At 63.2% G+C, this 21,193-nt stretch overlaps 1 protein-coding gene across 1 annotated transcript in view; it reads right to left on the minus strand.

Moving 5' to 3' along the window:
* The window catches only part of Root (ciliary rootlet coiled-coil, rootletin), a 98,553-nt gene that overhangs the window by 15,105 nt on the left and 62,255 nt on the right, over nucleotides 1-21,193 (minus strand). Inside the window, 12 exon segments of the mRNA XM_074096877.1 lie at nucleotides 705-799; nucleotides 1,820-1,904; nucleotides 2,854-2,961; nucleotides 3,164-3,340; nucleotides 3,576-3,685; nucleotides 5,702-5,759; nucleotides 16,809-17,003; nucleotides 17,409-17,522; nucleotides 17,833-17,998; nucleotides 18,588-18,768; nucleotides 19,332-19,940; nucleotides 20,437-20,612. Coding sequence (XP_073952978.1) covers nucleotides 705-799; nucleotides 1,820-1,904; nucleotides 2,854-2,961; nucleotides 3,164-3,340; nucleotides 3,576-3,685; nucleotides 5,702-5,759; nucleotides 16,809-17,003; nucleotides 17,409-17,522; nucleotides 17,833-17,998; nucleotides 18,588-18,768; nucleotides 19,332-19,940; nucleotides 20,437-20,612 — 2,074 coding nt within the window.

Raw genomic sequence — 21,193 nt, forward strand, 5'->3', positions numbered from 1 at the left:
TATTACGTACATCGTTCGTCATGATTTTGACGTAAATTGCATCCGTCATCCGCCCACTGCTAATGAACTAAAGTTCTTGACCGTAGGTACTTTATTTATAAGTGACAAATGTCAAACCACAAGTTTGAAATATATCACACTGAGATGTTATAACCCCCACGATTAAAACATACAGAGAATGTAGTGATAACAAAACGGATAAGTCAGTTTCGGTTCGGGCTAATCCGTAACCCTTCTTCTGGGAGCAACGCGACTCGGCGGCTGCAGCAAAACGCGCACAAACCCAGAAGCAAACCTCAAAGAGGGGGGGGGGGGTCTGGGTTGCTCCCAGAAGAAGGGTTACGTATTTTATCTAACCTGTGTAATGTCACTGCTGTTATAAATAAATTATTTTCATTCTTTCTTTCCTTTATTAGCCCGAAACATGTCGAGCTAAACTCGATTTCAGATGTGAGTTATCATGGCATTGTTATGGTGGCATTTTGTTATCATTTAAAATGAGTGAGTCTCACGGTAGTTTTATGTTCAAGGATGTAGTGTAAACAAAATTGAATGAAAATCTTAACTATATCGATATTTTATTACTCTTTCGATGCGACCTTTCCCTTCGCTGTCTTGATGGATTTAAAGCTGTTGAGCTAGTAATGACATGATCATTAGCTTTTAAAAACTATCGAATTTATAGTATTAGTAGGAAAAGTAACCTTGAGCGCCTGTTCGCGGTCCCTTGCGGCTACGGCGGCGCGTTGAACATCACCTTCCAACTGCGCGCGACGGACGTCCAACCGCGCCGCGCGACCTGACATAGAGGTTACAAATTAACTACAACCTTTACTTTGCTACTCCAGATTCGGAGGTAAGAGCCCGGATTCTTTGAATCTAAGATCCTCTGCTTCATAGGCCAGAAGTCTAACCACTAGGCCACCACGGCTTAATTTTTTTGTAAACGAAAAAAAACTTAGATTTTGTTGAACAAATGTACTGCTAATAAAGACAATATTAGAAAAATAGAAGTGCCACATAATTTCTCACAGATTCTCAACCGATTTGGAACGTAGGAATTGTGACCTATGATAATTGCGATAATGCGGGTTCTTTTCAATTTGCTAAAATAGTACATTGTGTCTTAAGACGGTAAATAAGGAATTACGAACGAGAGTCTATTAGAAGCCCGAAGTCGAGAGAGAGAGAGAGAGAGAGGAGAGAAGAGAGAGAGAGAGAGAGAGAGAGAGACATTTATTCACATATTCGATACACATAAAATAAATTAGATGGAAAAAATAAAAATAACATCGAATAGTATAAAGTGGACCCACTCAGCATACTGTTACGGCAAGCCGCAACGCTGTTTTTCAGTGACCCATTTAAAAACTAAAAAATATGAAAACATACACACACTATGAGACACGAACGCCAGCGGAAGGAAGTTCGCAAAGAAACTTTTAATCCGGAAATAATGGCAACACTCGATCAGTTAACCATTTTCGAAACAGTTAAACCTCAACAAGTCAGACCAGGATTGTAGTGTAATATTTACAATAATTTCATAATAATGATATTGTGATGCATTACAATAACTCTCGATAAACTATAAAAACAGGCAAAAAATAAAGAAACATTCATGATTAAATACTGGGTGGAACACAGCCATTTTCGTAATTATACCGCCCGTGCGACATACAATGTTTTTCATCCATTTGCTAGTAAATTTATACATTTGTACGATACCCTGACTACGCTCTTGGCAGCGTCAGCCTCCGCGCAGATCAGAATAGAAAACTACAATATACGAGTACTAGAATAGAAGACTGTAATATACCTTCGGCAGCCGCCAGCGCCTCTCGCAACTGGCCAACTTCTTGCACGCGCTCTGCCAACTGCACGCGCAGACTCTCGCCCTTGTTCTACGAACAAACAACACTTGACTACGAAATGGTTTCCTTGTGTGAGGATTTTTAGATTCAATTGCAAAGGAGGGTAGGCTAATTTGGTCCTTGTGACCAATAGGATTTTCGATATGTCACCTGATGCTTTTACTAGGAGATAGTCTCAAATCATTGTGTGAAATACGTGTCGCACGACGTGATGTCGCGCAAACTTTAACTGGCTATGTCTTCATTTTTTGTTTACTTGACAAAAGATGTTGTTTTTTTAAGAAGAAATATATGTTCAACTAGCGTTTACCGCGGCTTCGCACGCGTGAATCATTACATACAGCAGTTGAATTGAAATTCCGGGATTTTATTAAATTCTCGTGGGAATTCCCTAAAATTACATCGTGGTTTTCATTGACGTTAAACTAAAACACCCATGCCAAATTTCATCACTCTAAACCCAGCGGTTGTTATTTCGAGATTTTATCCCTATCCCGTGGGAATATCGGGATAAAAAGTAGCCTATGTGATATTCCAGATGTACAGCTATCTACATACCAAATTTGATGACGCTGAGCCCAGTGGTTATTAGTTCGAGATTTTGTCCCTTTCCCGTGGGAACATTGGGATAAAAAGTATCTTATGTGTTATTCCAGACGTCCAGCTACCAACGTACCAAATTTCATGACTCTAAGCCCAGCGGTTGTTATTTAGAGATTTTATCCCTATCCCGTGGGAATATCGGGATATAAAAAGTATCCTATGTTTTAATCCAGGTTATAAACTACCTTTTTGCCAAATTTCATCTAAATCCGTCTAGCTGTTTCAGCGTGAAGAAGTAACAAACATTCTCACTCACTCACAAACTTTCACATTTATAATATTAGTAGGATAGTAGGATTGTTGGATATTTTTTGATAATCTAACTGACAGGACCCTAGCCTATAGTCTCTAATGGTACAGTGAGCTTCAACAATACCTCGTTCTGAACTTTCTCCTCGGTGATGGAACTGAGCGTGGCCTCGAGGCTGGTGATCCTGTCCCGCAAGTTGCTGATCTCAACAGTCTTCGATTGGACGGATTCGTTCTGAAACCATTATAAAAGTATCAACAAGGGCACCGCCAACCAATGGTTAAGAGGAAGGCTATGACGGGATAAAATAGTGTAGCAATGACAGTGCAGAATAGTGTTTTTTTTATTAATTCAGCAGTTTTGGTAACGTCCCCAAAGAAATACAGATTTCTCCTACATAAAGTATATTAGTATTAATTAGGGTAGATTTACATACCAATCCGTTTATCTGTGCGTCCTTCTGCCCAATAACATTCTGCATGCGTCCCTTTTCCTCCTGGAGCGAGCGTAGATTGGTCGTAATGGACTGCAGCTTGGTGTCGCCTTTGCCTTGCTGCTCGCTCGCGTCTTTGAGTTGCTTCTTAAGGACGTTCATTTGGGACTTGTAGTCATCCTGTATAAAAATAGTAGATTGTTCAGCAAGGGACTAAAACAAGCCATAATGAGACGAGATGTTTAAGATACCCGAGCAGAGCAAGGGTGGCTATAGTTCGAGTGTCATTGTGGTTGTTTCATTGCGTTAAACACTCTACTTTTCACTTTGAATGCCCAGATATAACATCAACCTGAACAGTGATAATTCTATTGTAGCCTCTCCCCACCAAATGAATAAGACCAAAAAGACTTACCCTTTCTCGCTCGATCTGGCAGACTTCGTGCATCAAATGGCGCACACCCTTTTTCACGAGTTCGGGATCTACGTCGATGATTTCGTTACGGTCTTCTGAGTGGTCGCGACCTGAGCAGGATTAAAACAACTAAATTAAATAGTTTAAGCTATTTAATAATAAAAGTCATAATGAAAGGAGATGGACGGATGACTTGGCTAAGAGAGGGGCTCCCCTGATGCTTTGCAGGGTGTCGTCGCAACGGATCAACCTGATGTATCTGCCACACTGCCCTCTAGCAGTAAAACACTGTCCGTTATCACACCGGAGCTACGACAGAGCAGCGGGACCTAACGCTTCGTCTCTTATCCGTCGATACGTTGAAATGTCGCATGCGACGACGCAACGCACTGGGGCCCCTTTAAAGCCGCAGATGGATGCCTGGAGGATGTAAGCCGCTTCCAACCGAAGCAAATGGAAGTCTATGGGGGAGTCTATCCAACAGTGGACGTCCTACGGCTGATATAAATAAATAAATAATAAATATCATGGGACACTTGACACCAATTGATCTAGTCCCAAACTAAGCAAAGATTGTACAGTCGGTGCCCTAACATAAGTATCTTTCTTTTCTATGCAATTAGTATGAAAAAGTGGATACATAAGTTTGGGAACCGATCGTACCTACCTATGGATATACTAGGCAACGGATAAACATACTTATAACGGGTGTGGCGTGCACGCTCCCGTCGGGCTGCACCCCGCACATGATGACGTCAGTACCTCTGTGCGGGCTGTAGCGGCGCGCCGCTGGCAGGCGGCGCCGCCGGCCCCGTGCTCGCTCCGTCGGGCTGCAACCCCGCACATGATGACGTCAGTACCTCTGTGCGGGCTGTAGCGGCGCGCGGGCTGGCGAGGCGGCGGCGCGCGGCCCCGTGCTCGCTCCGTCGGGCTGCACCCCGCACATGATGACGTCAGTACCTCTGTGCGGGCTGTAGCGGCGCGCCGGGCTGGCGAGGCCGCCGCGCGGCCCCGTGCGCCTCCGTCGGGCTGCACCCCGCACATGATGACGTCAGTACCTCTGTGCGGGCTGTAGCGGCGCGCCGGGGCTGGCGAGGCGGCGCGGCGCGGCCCCGTGCTCGCTCCGTCGGCTGCACCCCGCACATGATGACGTCAGTACCTCTGTGCGGGCTGTAGCGGCGCCCGGGCTGCGAGGCGGCGGCGCGCGCGGCCCCGTGCTCGCTCCGTCGGGCTGCACCCCGCACATGATGACGTCAGTACCTCTGTGCGGGCTGTAGCGGCGCGCCGGGCTGGCGAGGCGGCGCCGCGGCCCCGTGCTCGCTCCGTCGGGCTGCACCCCGCACATGATGACGTCAGTACCTCTGTGCGGGCTGTAGCGGCGCGCCGGCTGGCGAGGCGGCGCGCGGCCCCTGCTCGCTCCGTCGGGCTGCACCCCGCACATGATGACGTCAGTACCTCTGTGCGGGCTGTAGCGGCGCGCCGGGCTGGCGAGGCGGCGGGCGCGGCCCGTGCTCGCTCCGTCGGGCTGCACCCCGCACATGATGACGTCAGTAACCTCTGTGCGGGCTGTAGCGGCGCGCCGGCTGGCGAGGCGGCGGCGCGCGGCCCCGTGCTCGCTCCGTCGGGCTGCACCCCGCACATGATGACGTCAGTACCTCTGTGCGGGCTGTAGCGGCGCGCCGGCTGGCGAGGCGCGCGCGCGGCCCGTGCTCGCTCCGTCGGGCTGCACCCCGCACATGATGACGTCAGTACCTCTGTGCGGGCTGTAGCGGCGCGCCGGGCTGGCGAGGCGGCGCGCGGCCCCGTGCTCGCTCCGTCGGGCTGCACCCCGCACATGATGACGTCAGTACCTCTGTGCGGGCTGTAGCGGCGCGCCGGGCTGGCGAGGCGGCGCGCGGCCCCGTGCTCGCTCCGTCGGGCTGCACCCCGCACATGATGACGTCAGTACCTCTGTGCGGGCTGTTAGCGCGCGCGCGGCCCCGTGCTCCTCCGTCGGGCTGCACCCGCACATGATGACGTCAGTACCTCTGTGCGGGCTGTAGCGGCGCGCCGGGCTGGCGAGGCGGCGGCGCTCGGCCCCGTGCTCGCTCCGTCGGGCTGCACCCCGCACATGATGACGTCAGTACCTCTGTGCGGGCTGTAGCGGCGCGCCGGGCTGGCGAGGCGGCGGCGCGCGGCCCCGTGCTCGCTCCGTCGGGCTGCACCCCGCACATGATGACGTCAGTACCTCTGTGCGGGCTGTAGCGGCGCGCCGGGCTGGCGAGGCGGCGGCGCTCGGCCCCGTGCTCGCTCCGTCGGGCTGCACCCCGCACATGATGACGTCAGTACCTCTGTGCGGGCTGTAGCGGCGCGCCGGGCTGGCGAGGCGGCGGCGCGCGGCCCCGTGCTCGCTCCGTCGGGCTGCACCCCGCACATGATGACGTCAGTACCTCTGTGCGGGCTGTAGCGGCGCGCCGGGGCTGGCGGGCGCCGCGCGGCCCCGTGCTCGCTCCGTCGGGCTGCACCCCGCACATGATGACGTCAGTACCTCTGTGCGGGCTGTAGCGGCGCGCCGGGCTGGCGAGGCGGCGGCGCTCGGCCCCGTGCTCGCTCCGTCGGGCTGCACCCCGCACATGATGACGTCAGTACCTCTGTGCGGGCTGTAGCGGCGCGCCGGGCTGGCGAGGCGGCGCGCGGCCCCGTGCTCGCTCCGTCGGGCTGCACCCCGCACATGATGACGTCAGTACCTCTGTGCGGGCTGTAGCGGCGCGCCGGGCTGGCGAGGCGGCGCGCGGCCCCGTGCTCGCTCCGTCGGGCTGCACCCCGCACATGATGACGTCAGTACCTCTGTGCGGGCTGTAGCGGCGCGCCGGGCTGGCGAGGCGGCGCGCGCCCCCGTGCTCGCTCCGTCGGGCTGCACCCCGCACATGATGACGTCAGTACCTCTGTGCGGGCTGTAGCGGCGCGCCGGGCTGGCGAGGCGGCGCGGCGGGCCCCGTGCTCGCTCCGTCGGGCTGCACCCCGCACATGATGACGTCAGTACCTCTGTGCGGGCTGTAGGCGGCGCGCGGCCCGTGCTCGCTCCGTCGGCTGCACCCCGCACATGATGACGTCAGTACCTCTGTGCGGGCTGTAGCGGCGCGCCGGGCTGGCGAGGCGGCGGCGCGGCCCCGTGCTCGCTCCGTCGGGCTGCACCCGCACATGATGACGTCAGTACCTCTGTGCGGGCTGTAGCGGCGCGCCGGGCTGGCGAGCGCCGCGCGCGGCCCCGTGCTCGCTCCGTCGGGCTGCACCCCGCACATGATGACGTCAGTACCTCTGTGCGGGCTGTAGCGGCGCGCCGGGCTGGCGAGGCGGCGCGCGCGGCCCCGTGCTCGCTCCGTCGGGCTGCACCCCGCACATGATGACGTCAGTACCTCTGTGCGGGCTGTAGCGGCGCGCCGGGCTGGCGAGGCGGCGCGCGCGGCCCCGTGCTCGCTCCGTCGGGCTGCACCCCGCACATGATGACGTCAGTACCTCTGTGCGGGCTGTAGCGGCGCGCCGGGCTGGCGAGGCGCGCGCGCGCGCCCCGTGCTCGCTCCGTCGGGCTGCACCCCGCACATGATGACGTCAGTACCTCTGTGCGGGCTGTAGCGGCGCGCCGGGCTGGCGAGGCGGCGCCGCGCGGCCCCGTGCTCGCTCCGTCGGGCTGCACCCCGCACATGATGACGTCAGTACCTCTGTGCGGGCTGTAGCGGCGCGCCGGGCTGGCGAGGCGGCGGCGCGCGGCCCCGTGCTCGCTCCGTCGGGCTGCACCCCGCACATGATGACGTCAGTACCTCTGTGCGGGCTGTAGCGGCGCGCCGGGCTGGCGAGGCGGCGGCGCGCGGCCCCGTGCTCGCTCCGTCGGGCTGCACCCCGCACATGATGACGTCAGTACCTCTGTGCGGGCTGTAGCGGCGCGCCGGGCTGGCGAGGCGGCGCGCGGCCCCGTGCTCGCTCCGTCGGGCTGCACCCCGCACATGATGACGTCAGTACCTCTGTGCGGGCTGTAGCGGCGCGCCGGGCTGGCGAGCGCGGCGCCGCCGGCCCCGTGCTCGCTCCGTCGGGCTGCACCCCGCACATGATGACGTCAGTACCTCTGTGCGGGCTGTAGCGGCGCGCCGGGCTGGCGAGGCGGCGCGCGGCCCCGTGCTCGCTCCGTCGGGCTGCACCCCGCACATGATGACGTCAGTACCTCTGTGCGGGCTGTAGCGGCGCGCCGGGCTGGCGAGGCGGCGCGCGCCCCCGTGCTCGCTCCGTCGGGCTGCACCCCGCACATGATGACGTCAGTACCTCTGTGCGGGCTGTAGCGGCGCGCCCCTGCTCGCTCGTCGGGCTGCACCCCGCACATGATGACGTCAGTACCTCTTGCGGGCTGTAGCGCGCCGGCCCCGTGCCGCTTCCTCGGGCTGCACCCCGCACATGATGACGTCAGTACCTCTGTGCGGCTGTAGCGGCGCGCGGCCCCGTGCTCGCTCCGTCGGGCTGCACCCCGCACATGATGACGTCAGTACCTCTGGCGGCTGTAGCCGCGCGGCCCGTGCTCGCTCCGTCGGGCTGCACCCCGCACATGATGACGTCAGTACCTCTGTGCGGGCTGTAGCGGCGCGCCGGGCTGGCGAGGCGGCGCGCGGCCCCGTGCTCGCTCCGTCGGGCTGCACCCCGCACATGATGACGTCAGTACCTCTGTGCGGGCTGTAGCGGCGCGCCGGGCTGGCGAGGCGGCCGCGCGCGCCCCGTGCTCGCTCCGTCGGGCTGCACCCCGCACATGATGACGTCAGTACCTCTGTGCGGGCTGTAGCGGCGCGCCGGGCTGGCGAGGCGGCGCCGCGCGGCCCCGTGCTCGCTCCGTCGGGCTGCACCCCGCACATGATGACGTCAGTACCTCTGTGCGGGCTGTAGCGGCGCGCCGGGCTGGCGAGGCGGCGGCGCGCGGCCCCGTGCTCGCTCCGTCGGGCTGCACCCCGCACATGATGACGTCAGTACCTCTGTGCGGGCTGTAGCGGCGCGCCGGGCTGGCGAGGCGGCGCGCGGCCCCGTGCTCGCTCCGTCGGGCTGCACCCCGCACATGATGACGTCAGTACCTCTGTGCGGGCTGTAGCGGCGCGCCGGGCTGGCGAGGCGGCGCGCGCGGCCCCGTGCTCGCTCCGTCGGGCTGCACCCCGCACATGATGACGTCAGTACCTCTGTGCGGGCTGTAGCGGCGCGCCGGGCTGGCGAGGCGGCGCGCGGCCCGTGCTCGCTCCGTCGGGCTGCACCCCGCACATGATGACGTCAGTACCTCTGTGCGGGCTGTAGCGGCGCGCCGGGCTGGCGAGGCGGCGCGCGGCCCCGTGCTCGCTCCGTCGGGCTGCACCCCGCACATGATGACGTCAGTACCTCTGTGCGGGCTGTAGCGGCGCGCCGGGCTGGCGAGGCGGCGCGCGGCCCCGTGCTCGCTCCGTCGGGCTGCACCCCGCACATGATGACGTCAGTACCTCTGTGCGGGCTGTAGCGGCGCGCCGGGCTGGCGAGGCGGCGGCGCGCGGCCCCGTGCTCGCTCCGTCGGGCTGCACCCCGCACATGATGACGTCAGTACCTCTGTGCGGGCTGTAGCGGCGCGCCGGGCTGGCGAGGCGGCGCGCGGCCCCGTGCTCGCTCCGTCGGGCTGCACCCCGCACATGATGACGTCAGTACCTCTGTGCGGGCTGTAGCGGCGCGCCGGGCTGGCGAGGCGGCGCGCGGCCCCGTGCTCGCTCCGTCGGGCTGCACCCCGCACATGATGACGTCAGTACCTCTGTGCGGGCTGTAGCGGCGCGCCGGCTGGCGAGGCGGCGCGCGGCCCCGTGCTCGCTCCGTCGGGCTGCACCCCGCACATGATGACGTCAGTACCTCTGTGCGGGCTGTAGCGGCGCGCCGGGCTGGCGAGGCGGCGCGCGGCCCCGTGCTCGCTCCGTCGGGCTGCACCCCGCACATGATGACGTCAGTACCTCTGTGCGGGCTGTAGCGGCGCGCCGGGCTGGCGAGGCGGCGGCGCGCGGCCCCGTGCTCGCTCCGTCGGGCTGCACCCCGCACATGATGACGTCAGTACCTCTGTGCGGGCTGTAGCGGCGCGCCGGGCTGGCGAGGCGGCGCGCGGCCCCGTGCTCGCTCCGTCGGGCTGCACCCCGCACATGATGACGTCAGTACCTCTGTGCGGGCTGTAGCGGCGCGCGGCCCCGTGCTCGCTCCGTCGGGCTGCACCCCGCACATGATGACGTCAGTACCTCTGTGCGGGCTGTAGCGGCGCGCGCGCCCCCGTGCTCGCTCCGTCGGGCTGCACCCCGCACATGATGACGTCAGTACCTCTGTGCGGGCTGTAGCGGCGCGCCGGGCTGGCGAGGCGGCGGCGCGCGGCCCGTGCTCGCTCCGTCGGGCTGCACCCCGCACATGATGACGTCAGTACCTCTGTGCGGGCTGTAGCGGCGCGCCGGGCTGGCGAGGCGGCGGCGCGCGGCCCCGTGCTCGCTCCGTCGGGCTGCACCCCGCACATGATGACGTCAGTACCTCTGTGCGGGCTGTAGCGGCGCGCCGGGCTGGCGAGGCGGCGCCGCGCGGCCCCGTGCTCGCTCCGTCGGGCTGCACCCCGCACATGATGACGTCAGTACCTCTGTGCGGGCTGTAGCGGCGCGCCGGGCTGGCGAGGCGGCGGCGCTCGGCCCCGTGCTCGCTCCGTCGGGCTGCACCCCGCACATGATGACGTCAGTACCTCTGTGCGGGCTGTAGCGGCGCGCCGGGCTGGCGAGGCGGCGCGCGGCCCCGTGCTCGCTCCGTCGGGCTGCACCCCGCACATGATGACGTCAGTACCTCTGTGCGGGCTGTAGCGGCGCGCCGGGCTGGCGAGGCGGCGCGCGCGGCCCCGTGCTCGCTCCGTCGGGCTGCACCCCGCACATGATGACGTCAGTACCTCTGTGCGGGCTGTAGCGGCGCGCCGGGCTGGCGAGGCGGCGGGGCGCGGCCCCGTGCTCGCTCCGTCGGGCTGCACCCCGCACATGATGACGTCAGTACCTCTGTGCGGGCTGTAGCGGCGCGCCGGGCTGGCGAGGCGGCGCGCGGCCCCGTGCTCGCTCCGTCGGGCTGCACCCCGCACATGATGACGTCAGTACCTCTGTGCGGGCTGTAGCGGCGCGCCGGGCTGGCGAGGCGGCGGGGCGCGGCCCCGTGCTCGCTCCGTCGGGCTGCACCCCGCACATGATGACGTCAGTACCTCTGTGCGGGCTGTAGCGGCGCGCCGGGCTGGCGAGGCGGCGCGCGCGGCCCCGTGCTCGCTCCGTCGGGCTGCACCCCGCACATGATGACGTCAGTACCTCTGTGCGGGCTGTAGCGGCGCGCCGGGCTGGCGAGGCGGCGCGCGCGGCCCCGTGCTCGCTCCGTCGGGCTGCACCCCGCACATGATGACGTCAGTACCTCTGTGCGGGCTGTAGCGGCGCGCCGGGCTGGCGAGGCGGCGGCGCGCGGCCCCGTGCTCGCTCCGTCGGGCTGCACCCCGCACATGATGACGTCAGTACCTCTGTGCGGGCTGTAGCGGCGCGCCGGGCTGGCGAGGCGGCGCGCGGCCCCGTGCTCGCTCCGTCGGGCTGCACCCCGCACATGATGACGTCAGTACCTCTGTGCGGGCTGTAGCGGCGCGCCGGGCTGGCGAGGCGGCGCGCGCGCCCCGTGCTCGCTCCGTCGGGCTGCACCCCGCACATGATGACGTCAGTACCTCTGTGCGGGCTGTAGCGGCGCGCCGGGCTGGCGAGGCGGCGGCGCGCGGCCCCGTGCTCGCTCCGTCGGGCTGCACCCCGCACATGATGACGTCAGTACCTCTGTGCGGGCTGTAGCGGCGCGCCGGGCTGGCGAGGCGGCGCGCGGCCCCGTGCTCGCTCCGTCGGGCTGCACCCCGCACATGATGACGTCAGTACCTCTGTGCGGGCTGTAGCGGCGCGCCGGGCTGGCGAGGCGGCGCGCGCGGCCCCGTGCTCGCTCCGTCGGGCTGCACCCCGCACATGATGACGTCAGTACCTCTGTGCGGGCTGTAGCGGCGCGCCGGGCTGGCGAGGCGGCGGCGCGCGGCCCCGTGCTCGCTCCGTCGGGCTGCACCCCGCACATGATGACGTCAGTACCTCTGTGCGGGCTGTAGCGGCGCGCCGGGCTGGCGAGGCGGCGCGCGGCCCCGTGCTCGCTCCGTCGGGCTGCACCCCGCACATGATGACGTCAGTACCTCTGTGCGGGCTGTAGCGGCGCGCCGGGCTGGCGAGGCGGCGCCGCGCGGCCCCGTGCTCGCTCCGTCGGGCTGCACCCCGCACATGATGACGTCAGTACCTCTGTGCGGGCTGTAGCGGCGCGCCGGGCTGGCGAGGCGGCGGCGCGCGGCCCCGTGCTCGCTCCGTCGGGCTGCACCCCGCACATGATGACGTCAGTACCTCTGTGCGGGCTGTAGCGGCGCGCCGGGCTGGCGAGGCGGCGCGCGGCCCCGTGCTCGCTCCGTCGGGCTGCACCCCGCACATGATGACGTCAGTACCTCTGTGCGGGCTGTAGCGGCGCGCCGGGCTGGCGAGGCGGCGCGCGCGCCCCGTGCTCGCTCCGTCGGGCTGCACCCCGCACATGATGACGTCAGTACCTCTGTGCGGGCTGTAGCGGCGCGCCGGGCTGGCGAGGCGGCGGCGCGCGCCCCGTGCTCGCTCCGTCGGGCTGCACCCCGCACATGATGACGTCAGTACCTCTGTGCGGGCTGTAGCGGCGCGCCGGGCTGGCGAGGCGGCGCGCGGCCCCGTGCTCGCTCCGTCGGGCTGCACCCCGCACATGATGACGTCAGTACCTCTGTGCGGGCTGTAGCGGCGCGCCGGGCTGGCGAGGCGGCGCGCGCGGCCCCGTGCTCGCTCCGTCGGGCTGCACCCCGCACATGATGACGTCAGTACCTCTGTGCGGGCTGTAGCGGCGCGCCGGGCTGGCGAGGCGGCGCGCGCGGCCCCGTGCTCGCTCCGTCGGGCTGCACCCCGCACATGATGACGTCAGTACCTCTGTGCGGGCTGTAGCGGCGCGCCGGGCTGGCGAGGCGGGGCGCGGCCCCGTGCTCGCTCCGTCGGGCTGCACCCCGCACATGATGACGTCAGTACCTCTGTGCGGGCTGTAGCGGCGCGCCGGGCTGGCGAGGCGGCGGCGCGCGGCCCCGTGCTCGCTCCGTCGGGCTGCACCCCGCACATGATGACGTCAGTACCTCTGTGCGGGCTGTAGCGGCGCGCCGGGCTGGCGAGGCGGCGGCGCGCGGCCCCGTGCTCGCTCCGTCGGGCTGCACCCCGCACATGATGACGTCAGTACCTCTGTGCGGGCTGTAGCGGCGCGCCGGGCTGGCGAGGCGGCGGCGCTCGGCCCCGTGCTCGCTCCGTCGGGCTGCACCCCGCACATGATGACGTCAGTACCTCTGTGCGGGCTGTAGCGGCGCGCCGGGCTGGCGAGGCGGCGCGCGGCCCCGTGCTCGCTCCGTCGGGCTGCACCCCGCACATGATGACGTCAGTACCTCTGTGCGGGCTGTAGCGGCGCGCCGGGCTGGCGAGGCGGCGGCGCGCGGCCCCGTGCTCGCTCCGTCGGGCTGCACCCCGCACATGATGACGTCAGTACCTCTGTGCGGGCTGTAGCGGCGCGCCGGGCTGAGGCGCGGCGCGCGGCCCCGTGCTCGCTCCGTCGGGCTGCACCCCGCACATGATGACGTCAGTACCTCTGTGCGGGCTGTAGCGGCGCGCCGGGCTGGCGAGGCGGCGGCGCGCGGCCCCGTGCTCGCTCCGTCGGGCTGCACCCCGCACATGATGACGTCAGTACCTCTGTGCGGGCTGTAGCGGCGCGCCGGGCTGGCGAGGCGGCGCGCGCGGCCCCGTGCTCGCTCCGTCGGGCTGCACCCCGCACATGATGACGTCAGTACCTCTGTGCGGGCTGTAGCGGCGCGCCGGGCTGGCGAGGCGGCGCGCGGCCCCGTGCTCGCTCCGTCGGGCTGCACCCCGCACATGATGACGTCAGTACCTCTGTGCGGGCTGTAGCGGCGCGCCGGGCTGGCGAGGCGGCGCGCGCGCCCCGTGCTCGCTCCGTCGGGCTGCACCCCGCACATGATGACGTCAGTACCTCTGTGCGGGCTGTAGCGGCGCGCCGGGCTGGCGAGGCGGCGGCGCGCGGCCCCGTGCTCGCTCCGTCGGGCTGCACCCCGCACATGATGACGTCAGTACCTCTGTGCGGGCTGTAGCGGCGCGCCGGGCTGGCGAGGCGGCGCGCGGCCCCGTGCTCGCTCCGTCGGGCTGCACCCCGCACATGATGACGTCAGTACCTCTGTGCGGGCTGTAGCGGCGCGCCGGGCTGGCGAGGCGGCGCCGCGCGGCCCCGTGCTCGCTCCGTCGGGCTGCACCCCGCACATGATGACGTCAGTACCTCTGTGCGGGCTGTAGCGGCGCGCCGGGCTGGCGAGGCGGCGGCGCGCGGCCCCGTGCTCGCTCCGTCGGGCTGCACCCCGCACATGATGACGTCAGTACCTCTGTGCGGGCTGTAGCGGCGCGCCGGGCTGGCGAGGCGGCGCGCGGCCCCGTGCTCGCTCCGTCGGGCTGCACCCCGCACATGATGACGTCAGTACCTCTGTGCGGGCTGTAGCGGCGCGCCGGGCTGGCGAGGCGGCGCGCGCGGCCCCGTGCTCGCTCCGTCGGGCTGCACCCCGCACATGATGACGTCAGTACCTCTGTGCGGGCTGTAGCGGCGCGCCGGGCTGGCGAGGCGGCGGCGCGCGGCCCCGTGCTCGCTCCGTCGGGCTGCACCCCGCACATGATGACGTCAGTACCTCTGTGCGGGCTGTAGCGGCGCGCCGGGCTGGCGAGGCGGCGCGCGGCCCCGTGCTCGCTCCGTCGGGCTGCACCCCGCACATGATGACGTCAGTACCTCTGTGCGGGCTGTAGCGGCGCGCCGGGCTGGCGAGGCGGCGCCGCGCGGCCCCGTGCTCGCTCCGTCGGGCTGCACCCCGCACATGATGACGTCAGTACCTCTGTGCGGGCTGTAGCGGCGCGCCGGGCTGGCGAGGCGGCGGCGCGCGGCCCCGTGCTCGCTCCGTCGGGCTGCACCCCGCACATGATGACGTCAGTACCTCTGTGCGGGCTGTAGCGGCGCGCCGGGCTGGCGAGGCGGCGCGCGGCCCCGTGCTCGCTCCGTCGGGCTGCACCCCGCACATGATGACGTCAGTACCTCTGTGCGGGCTGTAGCGGCGCGCCGGGCTGGCGAGGCGGCGCCGCGCGGCCCCGTGCTCGCTCCGTCGGGCTGCACCCCGCACATGATGACGTCAGTACCTCTGTGCGGGCTGTAGCGGCGCGCCGGGCTGGCGAGGCGGCGGCGCGCGGCCCCGTGCTCGCTCCGTCGGGCTGCACCCCGCACATGATGACGTCAGTACCTCTGTGCGGGCTGTAGCGGCGCGCCGGGCTGGCGAGGCGGCGGCGCGCGCCCCGTGCTCGCTCCGTCGGGCTGCACCCCGCACATGATGACGTCAGTACCTCTGTGCGGGCTGTAGCGGCGCGCCGGGCTGGCGAGGCGGCGCGCGGCCCCGTGCTCGCTCCGTCGGGCTGCACCCCGCACATGATGACGTCAGTACCTCTGTGCGGGCTGTAGCGGCGCGCCGGGCTGGCGAGGCGGCGCCGCGCGGCCCCGTGCTCGCTCCGTCGGGCTGCACCCCGCACATGATGACGTCAGTACCTCTGTGCGGGCTGTAGCGGCGCGCCGGGCTGGCGAGGCGGCGCCGCGCGCCCCGTGCTCGCTCCGTCGGGCTGCACCCCGCACATGATGACGTCAGTACCTCTGTGCGGGCTGTAGCGGCGCGCCGGGCTGGCGAGGCGGCGGCGCGCGGCCCCGTGCTCGCTCCGTCGGGCTGCACCCCGCACATGATGACGTCAGTACCTCTGTGCGGGCTGTAGCGGCGCGCCGGGCTGGCGAGGCGGCGGCGCGCGGCCCCGTGCTCGCTCCGTCGGGCTGCACCCCGCACATGATGACGTCAGTACCTCTGTGCGGGCTGTAGCGGCGCGCCGGGCTGGCGAGGCGGCGGCGCTCGGCCCCGTGCTCGCTCCGTCGGGCTGCACCCCGCACATGATGACGTCAGTACCTCTGTGCGGGCTGTAGCGGCGCGCCGGGCTGGCGAGGCGGCGGGGCGCGGCCCCGTGCTCGCTCCGTCGGGCTGCACCCCGCACATGATGACGTCAGTACCTCTGTGCGGGCTGTAGCGGCGCGCCGGGCTGGCGAGGCGGCGGCGCGCGGCCCCGTGCTCGCTCCGTCGGGCTGCACCCCGCACATGATGACGTCAGTACCTCTGTGCGGGCTGTAGCGGCGCGCCGGGCTGGCGAGGCGGCGGCGCGCGGCCCCGTGCTCGCTCCGTCGGGCTGCACCCCGCACATGATGACGTCAGTACCTCTGTGCGGGCTGTAGCGGCGCGCCGGGCTGGCGAGGCGGCGGCGCGCGGCCCCGTGCTCGCTCCGTCGGGCTGCACCCCGCACATGATGACGTCAGTACCTCTGTGCGGGCTGTAGCGGCGCGCCGGGCTGGCGAGGCGCGGCGCGCGGCCCCGTGCTCGCTCCGTCGGGCTGCACCCCGCACATGATGACGTCAGTACCTCTGTGCGGGCTGTAGCGGCGCGCCGGGCTGGCGAGGCGGCGGCGCGCGGCCCCGTGCTCGCTCCGTCGGGCTGCACCCCGCACATGATGACGTCAGTACCTCTGTGCGGGCTGTAGCGGCGCGCCGGGCTGGCGAGGCGGCGGCGCGCGGCCCCGTGCTCGCTCCGTCGGGCTGCACCCCGCACATGATGACGTCAGTACCTCTGTGCGGGCTGTAGCGGCGCGCCGGGCTGGCGAGGCGGCGCCGCGCGGCCCCGTGCTCGCTCCGTCGGGCTGCACCCCGCACATGATGACGTCAGTACCTCTGTGCGGGCTGTAGCGGCGCGCCGGGCTGGCGAGGCCGGCGCGCGGCCCCGTGCTCGCTCCGTCGGGCTGCACCCCGCACATGATGACGTCAGTACCTCTGTGCGGGCTGTAGCGGCGCGCCGGGCTGGCGAGGCGGCGGGGCGCGGCCCCGTGCTCGCTCCGTCGGGCTGCACCCCGCACATGATGACGTCAGTACCTCTGTGCGCGGCTGTAGCGGCGCGCCGGGCTGGCGAGGCGGCGCGCGGCCCCGTGCTCGCTCCGTCGGGCTGCACCCCGCACATGATGACGTCAGTACCTCTGTGCGGGCTGTAGCGGCGCGCCGGGCTGGCGAGGCGGCGGCGCGCGCCGCGTGCACGCTCCCGTCGGGCTGCACCCCGCACACGCGCCGCAGGGTGTGCGCGATGGACGACAGTTTGGCTTCAGCCTCGCGCTTGCCGCTCTCGCACTGTGTCAGGGACGCCTCTAACGCGCGGCAACGGCCCTCGCTGCCGCCAAGACGGGCCTGGACCAGATAATCTTAGTTGTAATAATAAGAGGGGTCAAAAAAAGCGAGTGGCGTTGGTTACGATGTGAGCGTAGCGAACATTGTAAAAATAATACGCCACTATCTTTTTTTTGTTTCCTATGCAACGTTACATTGCATACAATACTTTACAAGTGCTTTTATGGAGAATGGACGACAAACTTTTACAATATTATAACATTCCTGAAAAGGAACTCTATTCGGGATTTCAGTTACTGTCCAGAGAGTAGAGACGGCGGTGGATTAATTGTAGCTGCGTGGTAAACTCAGAAGGCAATGGCAATATGACTGACGTGGCTTAAAATCGGCACGAACGTAGAAAATGGCCTCCCCTGTGCCCAACAGTGGACGTCGATCAGCTGACGATAATGATGATTGCAATACCTTTAACTCCTGGATCTGCTGCGTAGCGTCCGCGAGGCATACTTCTAGATTGTGTTTTAACTCTTCAAGGCGACGCTCCTTAGACCGGCAATCTTCTAAGCGAAGCACCAATTCCTAAAACAGGCAATGTATATTAGAATTGTGTAGTTACCATATTTTTATACAGATTACACATATGGCAACTTTAAAACAAGTTTGCATCGGCACGGAAAAATCAGTTTAGTGCCACCAAAAAACTGTTTTTCTATGAAAAGCATGTTTGAAAATGGCACCCAGAATATTCAATAATTTACGGGCAACTTTTATAAACCTGGGACGCACCAAGGCATTTAAAAGTGCGCTAACGTTAGCCAGTAGCCCCATATCGTTGCGTGGCTTTTTACTCGCCTCGCTCCTCGCCTCGGCCCGTCCCTCCCGCACTGACCTGGTCCCTTGCGCGACAGGCCTCCTCCAGCTCTGCGCCGCGCTGCCTGCTGGCGGCGAGGTCAGCCCGCGCGGCGCCCAGCAGCGCCTCCATCTCGGCTCCGTGTCGCCGCGCGGCTGCGGCCTCGTTCGCCGTTCGCTCGCGCTCCTCGCTTTCATTCTGGAGCCTGCGAATACCAAAAACCCACATTGATAAGTGAAACCACTATTTTATTATAGTCTTCCAAAAAGTGGGCGATGATGCTTCTCGTGGGCGCTGGAGGCCTAGAGGGGGGCGGTAAGGGGCCCAGTAAAATATAGGTTTAATTAAACTCCAGGCGAGACTAATGATATTGAGGTTTTTAATGAGAAAAAGGGGGCGCTAAAAAATAACTGACTTTCAAATTGGGCGCTAGACGAGATAAGTTTGGGAACCTCTGCACCATAAAAAGTCTCTGACTCCTTCAACATGTTCTGGAGACGGGGCAGCTCGATCTGCAGAGACAAACAGTTTTCATCTAGAGCTGTGGAGGAGATTAAAGTGACTTTATCTAGCCACAGACCTGAATTGCAACTCCTTGATATCATGATTGGCCTGTTCCAGCGCCGCTCATTCCCGCTTGAGCTGCGCTTTAGCGCATACGCGTGTCGTGCTCGCCTCCCGTCTCTGACTCCTTCAACATGTTCTGGAGTCGGGACAGCTCAATCTCCAGGGACGAACGGTTTTCTTCTAGAGCTGTGAAGGATATTAAAGTGATCTTGTCTAGCCACACCAACCTGGACTGCAGCTCCTTGATATCATGATTGGCCTGCTCTAAAGCCGCTCGTTCCCGCTTGAGCTGCGCTTCAGTGGCCCGCAGCTCTCGCGTGACGTGCTCGCCGCCCGTCTCTGACTCCTTCAACATGTTTTGGAGACGGGACAGCTCGATCTCCAGAGACGAACGGTTTTCTTCTAGAGCTGTGGACAGTTAAGACGGGTTTTTAAGATTTAATGGTCTTTGGTTTGGTTTTTTCGCGATATTGTAGGTACAGTCTAGGAAATAGAATCACATACCAGGAACTGGCGACAGGCTGCACTGTCAGTTGCGTCAATATGTATAGTCGCATAACTCCCGACAGCAGCTGTTGTTTTTGTCAGTTAACTGTGTGTACTGTGGATAGTACTTACTAGCGACAGAGTATGTCGCATAAGTGCGAAGTGCTCCGCGCGCTTTACATGTTCGCGTTAGCAGTTGTTGTTGTACTCATCAGTTAACTGTGTGTACTGTGGGCATTATTCACTGGCGACAGTGTGTACGGTCAGCGATGTCAATATGTGTGGTCACGCAACTCGCGACAGCTGCTGTTGTACTCATCAGCTGACTGTGTGTACTGTGGGCAGTACTCACTAGCGACAGTGTGCACTGCCTCGTCACGCGCTCGCGCGGTCGCGCGCCTCTGCTCTCTTCACGTGGTCGCGCAACTCGCGACAGCTGCTGTTGTACTCATCAGCTGACTGTGTGTACTGTGGGCAGTACTCACTAGCGACAGTGTGCACTGCCTCGTCACGCGCTCGCGCGGCCTCGCGCCGCTCGTGCTCTGCTCTCTTCACGTGGTCGCGCAACTCGCGACAGCTGCTGTTGTACTCATCAGCTGACTGTGTGTACTGTGGGCAGTACTCACTAGCGACAGTGTGCACTGCCTCGTCACGCGCTCGCGCGGCCTCGCGCCGCTCGTGCTCTGCTCTCTTCACGTGGTCGCGCAACTCGCGACAGCTGCTGTTGTACTCATCAGCTGACTGTGTGTACTGTGGGCAGTACTCACTAGCGACAGTGTGCACTGCCTCGTCACGCGCTCGCGCGGCCTCGCGCCGCTCGTGCTCTGCTCTCTTCACGTGGTCGCGCAACTCGCGACAGCTGCTGTTGTACTCATCAGCTGACTGTGTGTACTGTGGGCAGTACTCACTAGCGACAGTGTGCACTGCCTCGTCACGCGCTCGCGCGGCCTCGCGCCGCTCGTGCTCTGCTCTCTTCACGTGGTCGCGCAACTCGCGACAGCTGCTGTTGTATTTGTCCCGCTCGGCAACACAATTGCTGAGCTGGCGGCGCACGTCAGTCAGCTCTTTGCGAAGACTTTCAGACTCGTTCTCCACTGAGGACAAAGGACATATGATAGGACACTTGATACGACACTATAATTTGTTTCTAAACCTGCTGGAAGGAAACGTAAAATAAGTATGGTACTTAACAAAATAAATCCGGACAACTCGAACGAATTAGCCTGAGACCTGTCGAGCTAAACTCGATTTAAACTGTGAGTTATCCGGATGTAACAAAATCTAATCTAATCTTTGGGCAAATATTCAAGCTTTTTGATCGGTCTGTTAAACGTTATTACCAACCGACGTTCATTAGCCTGTGGAATTCCGTTGTGGAACGACAAAATAACAAACATCATCTCGCTACATTTAGCATCGGTACCCCTCTTTTGTCTTCATAAAAATTTAACCCTGAGCATCAATCACCTCTTTACATAATACTTGAAACGGTAAGGAAGAAAAAACGCTGCAAAAACGCTGAATATTACATACCCAATTATCAACTCCAGAGGGTTTAAACTATGCATAAAGTCTCCAAAAGCCACTCACACTCCTTCAGCTTCCTTATAGTGTCCTGTAGCTGCGTGTACGCGGTGTCGTACTTGTCCTCAGCCAGCGAGAGCTGCGCGCGCACGTCTTGGCACTCGCGGTTGCTCGCCTCTTTCTCGAGATGTAGTTCTTTGATGCGGTTTTCGAATCGTGCGCAGTCGTCTTCCGCGGCCGCCCTGAGAACATTCACGCACCGTTTTAATCCTACTAATATTGTAAATGCGAAAGTTTGTATTTGTGTTTGTGTGTGTGTGTATGTTTGTTACTTCTCCACGCTCAAACGGCTGGACGGATTTGGATGTAATTTGATGTGTAGATGCTGAACATCTGGAATAACACACAAGTTACCTACTTTTTATCCCGGTATTCCCACGGGTTAGGGGTAAAATCTTGAACCGCAGGGTTTAGAGTCATTAAATTTTGGACAATTCGCTCATCCTGTAGAATCCATACTTAATATTAAAAATGGGAAAGTGTGTTTGTATGTTTGTCCGTCTTTCACGCCGTAACGGAGCGACGGATCGACGTAATTTTTGGAATAGAGATAGTTTATGGGCCCGAGAGTGACATAGGCCACTTTTTATAACTGAAAAATGCACAGTTCCCGAGGGAACAACGCGTGATAACCGAATACCACGCGGGCGGAGCCGCGGGTAAAAGCTAGTAATGACATATTTACAAGAAAACAAGTTTTAGATTTAAAATTTACGTTTCGATATTTTTAAATCACTTTCTTATGTAATCGTCACAAAGCAAT

The sequence above is a fragment of the Choristoneura fumiferana genome, chromosome 13 (assembly GCF_025370935.1).
Source record: "Choristoneura fumiferana chromosome 13, NRCan_CFum_1, whole genome shotgun sequence".
Taxonomy (NCBI): domain Eukaryota; kingdom Metazoa; phylum Arthropoda; class Insecta; order Lepidoptera; family Tortricidae; genus Choristoneura; species Choristoneura fumiferana.